This window comes from Salvia hispanica, chromosome 4 (assembly GCF_023119035.1).
Source record: "Salvia hispanica cultivar TCC Black 2014 chromosome 4, UniMelb_Shisp_WGS_1.0, whole genome shotgun sequence".
Lineage (NCBI taxonomy): Eukaryota > Viridiplantae > Streptophyta > Magnoliopsida > Lamiales > Lamiaceae > Salvia > Salvia hispanica.
Genome location: NC_062968.1, coordinates 9010024 through 9010969, shown reverse-complemented (window position 1 = coordinate 9010969; position 946 = coordinate 9010024). Strand labels below are relative to the sequence as shown.

The following is a 946-nucleotide window of genomic DNA, read 5'->3' as shown; positions in this document are numbered from 1 at the left end:
ATACGCGCACATGTGTTAACAGAGGGTTGGAATCACCAAGTTTGCAAGGAATATACTCTGACTATTAAAATACATTGTTGTTGAATATCTATTCTTATCAAACATATATGTGGCCAAGGAACCCCCTTAAACAAAGCAGTTCGATGAATACGTGAAAAGTGAAACAAAACTTACTTACCAATTAAAACAATCCCTTTAAATTAAGGGAGGCAAGCATCACCCTGACACCATTTTCACAATAATGTAGAGCAAATTGAGAAGTATAAGAGGCACTCGTAAGTACTGAGTTGCGTAAATAAGACCAAGTATTTGCCCCTTGAATGAGTTTCTCTTAATTCCAGAATACTCCTGGAAGCTCCATCCCCTAGGGGCAAGGAAATGATCTTCATTTATTATGCCCAGAGCATTTGCAAGAAGAAGAAAGCCTTCTAGAAGTGACCACAATCCCATTCTTGCACAGTTCAGAATCCCTTTCCTGGATTAGTTTGTGGCATAAAACAGGCTTTTTTCAACTTATTAATGGACCATAGAAACATCTACATAGTACAATTTGAGCCGATAGATCTAAGAAGGAAGTGAAATTCCCATTTTGAAAGGAAAGATGACTATGGAGGTGCTCGGCTTTCAGACCCTCGCCACTAAACAATAACACTACACTAATCAACTGGCAACTCAAAGGAAGAGGAATTGACTGAGTTTTTTTAATACAAAGCCCAAATCTCATCACAGATTAACAATGTCAAGGAATCCTAAATTGATCCAATGTGTCCCTACATTATCTGTGCTATGAGCGAAGACTAATGTTCAAATTGAGAAGAATGAATGTACCTGAAATCTGGTGCTGAGAGAAGCTGCGAAGGGTTACAGATTACGATCAACAGAGGCGGCGAGCGGCGGCGGTTGTGGGGAATGGGGGATCGCCGGATTTCAAATTGGGAATTTCTCT

The 946-nt window shown here is 39.9% G+C and overlaps 1 protein-coding gene across 1 annotated transcript; it reads right to left on the bottom strand.

Annotated features, from left to right (window-relative positions):
- Positions 1–216: 216 nt before the first annotated feature.
- On the bottom strand, positions 217–450 carry LOC125218812. Its single transcript, XM_048120585.1, has one exon. It carries the CDS (start codon positions 448–450, stop codon positions 217–219), a length of 234 nt encoding a protein of 77 aa, XP_047976542.1.
- Between the last annotated feature and the right edge of the window lie 496 nt (positions 451–946).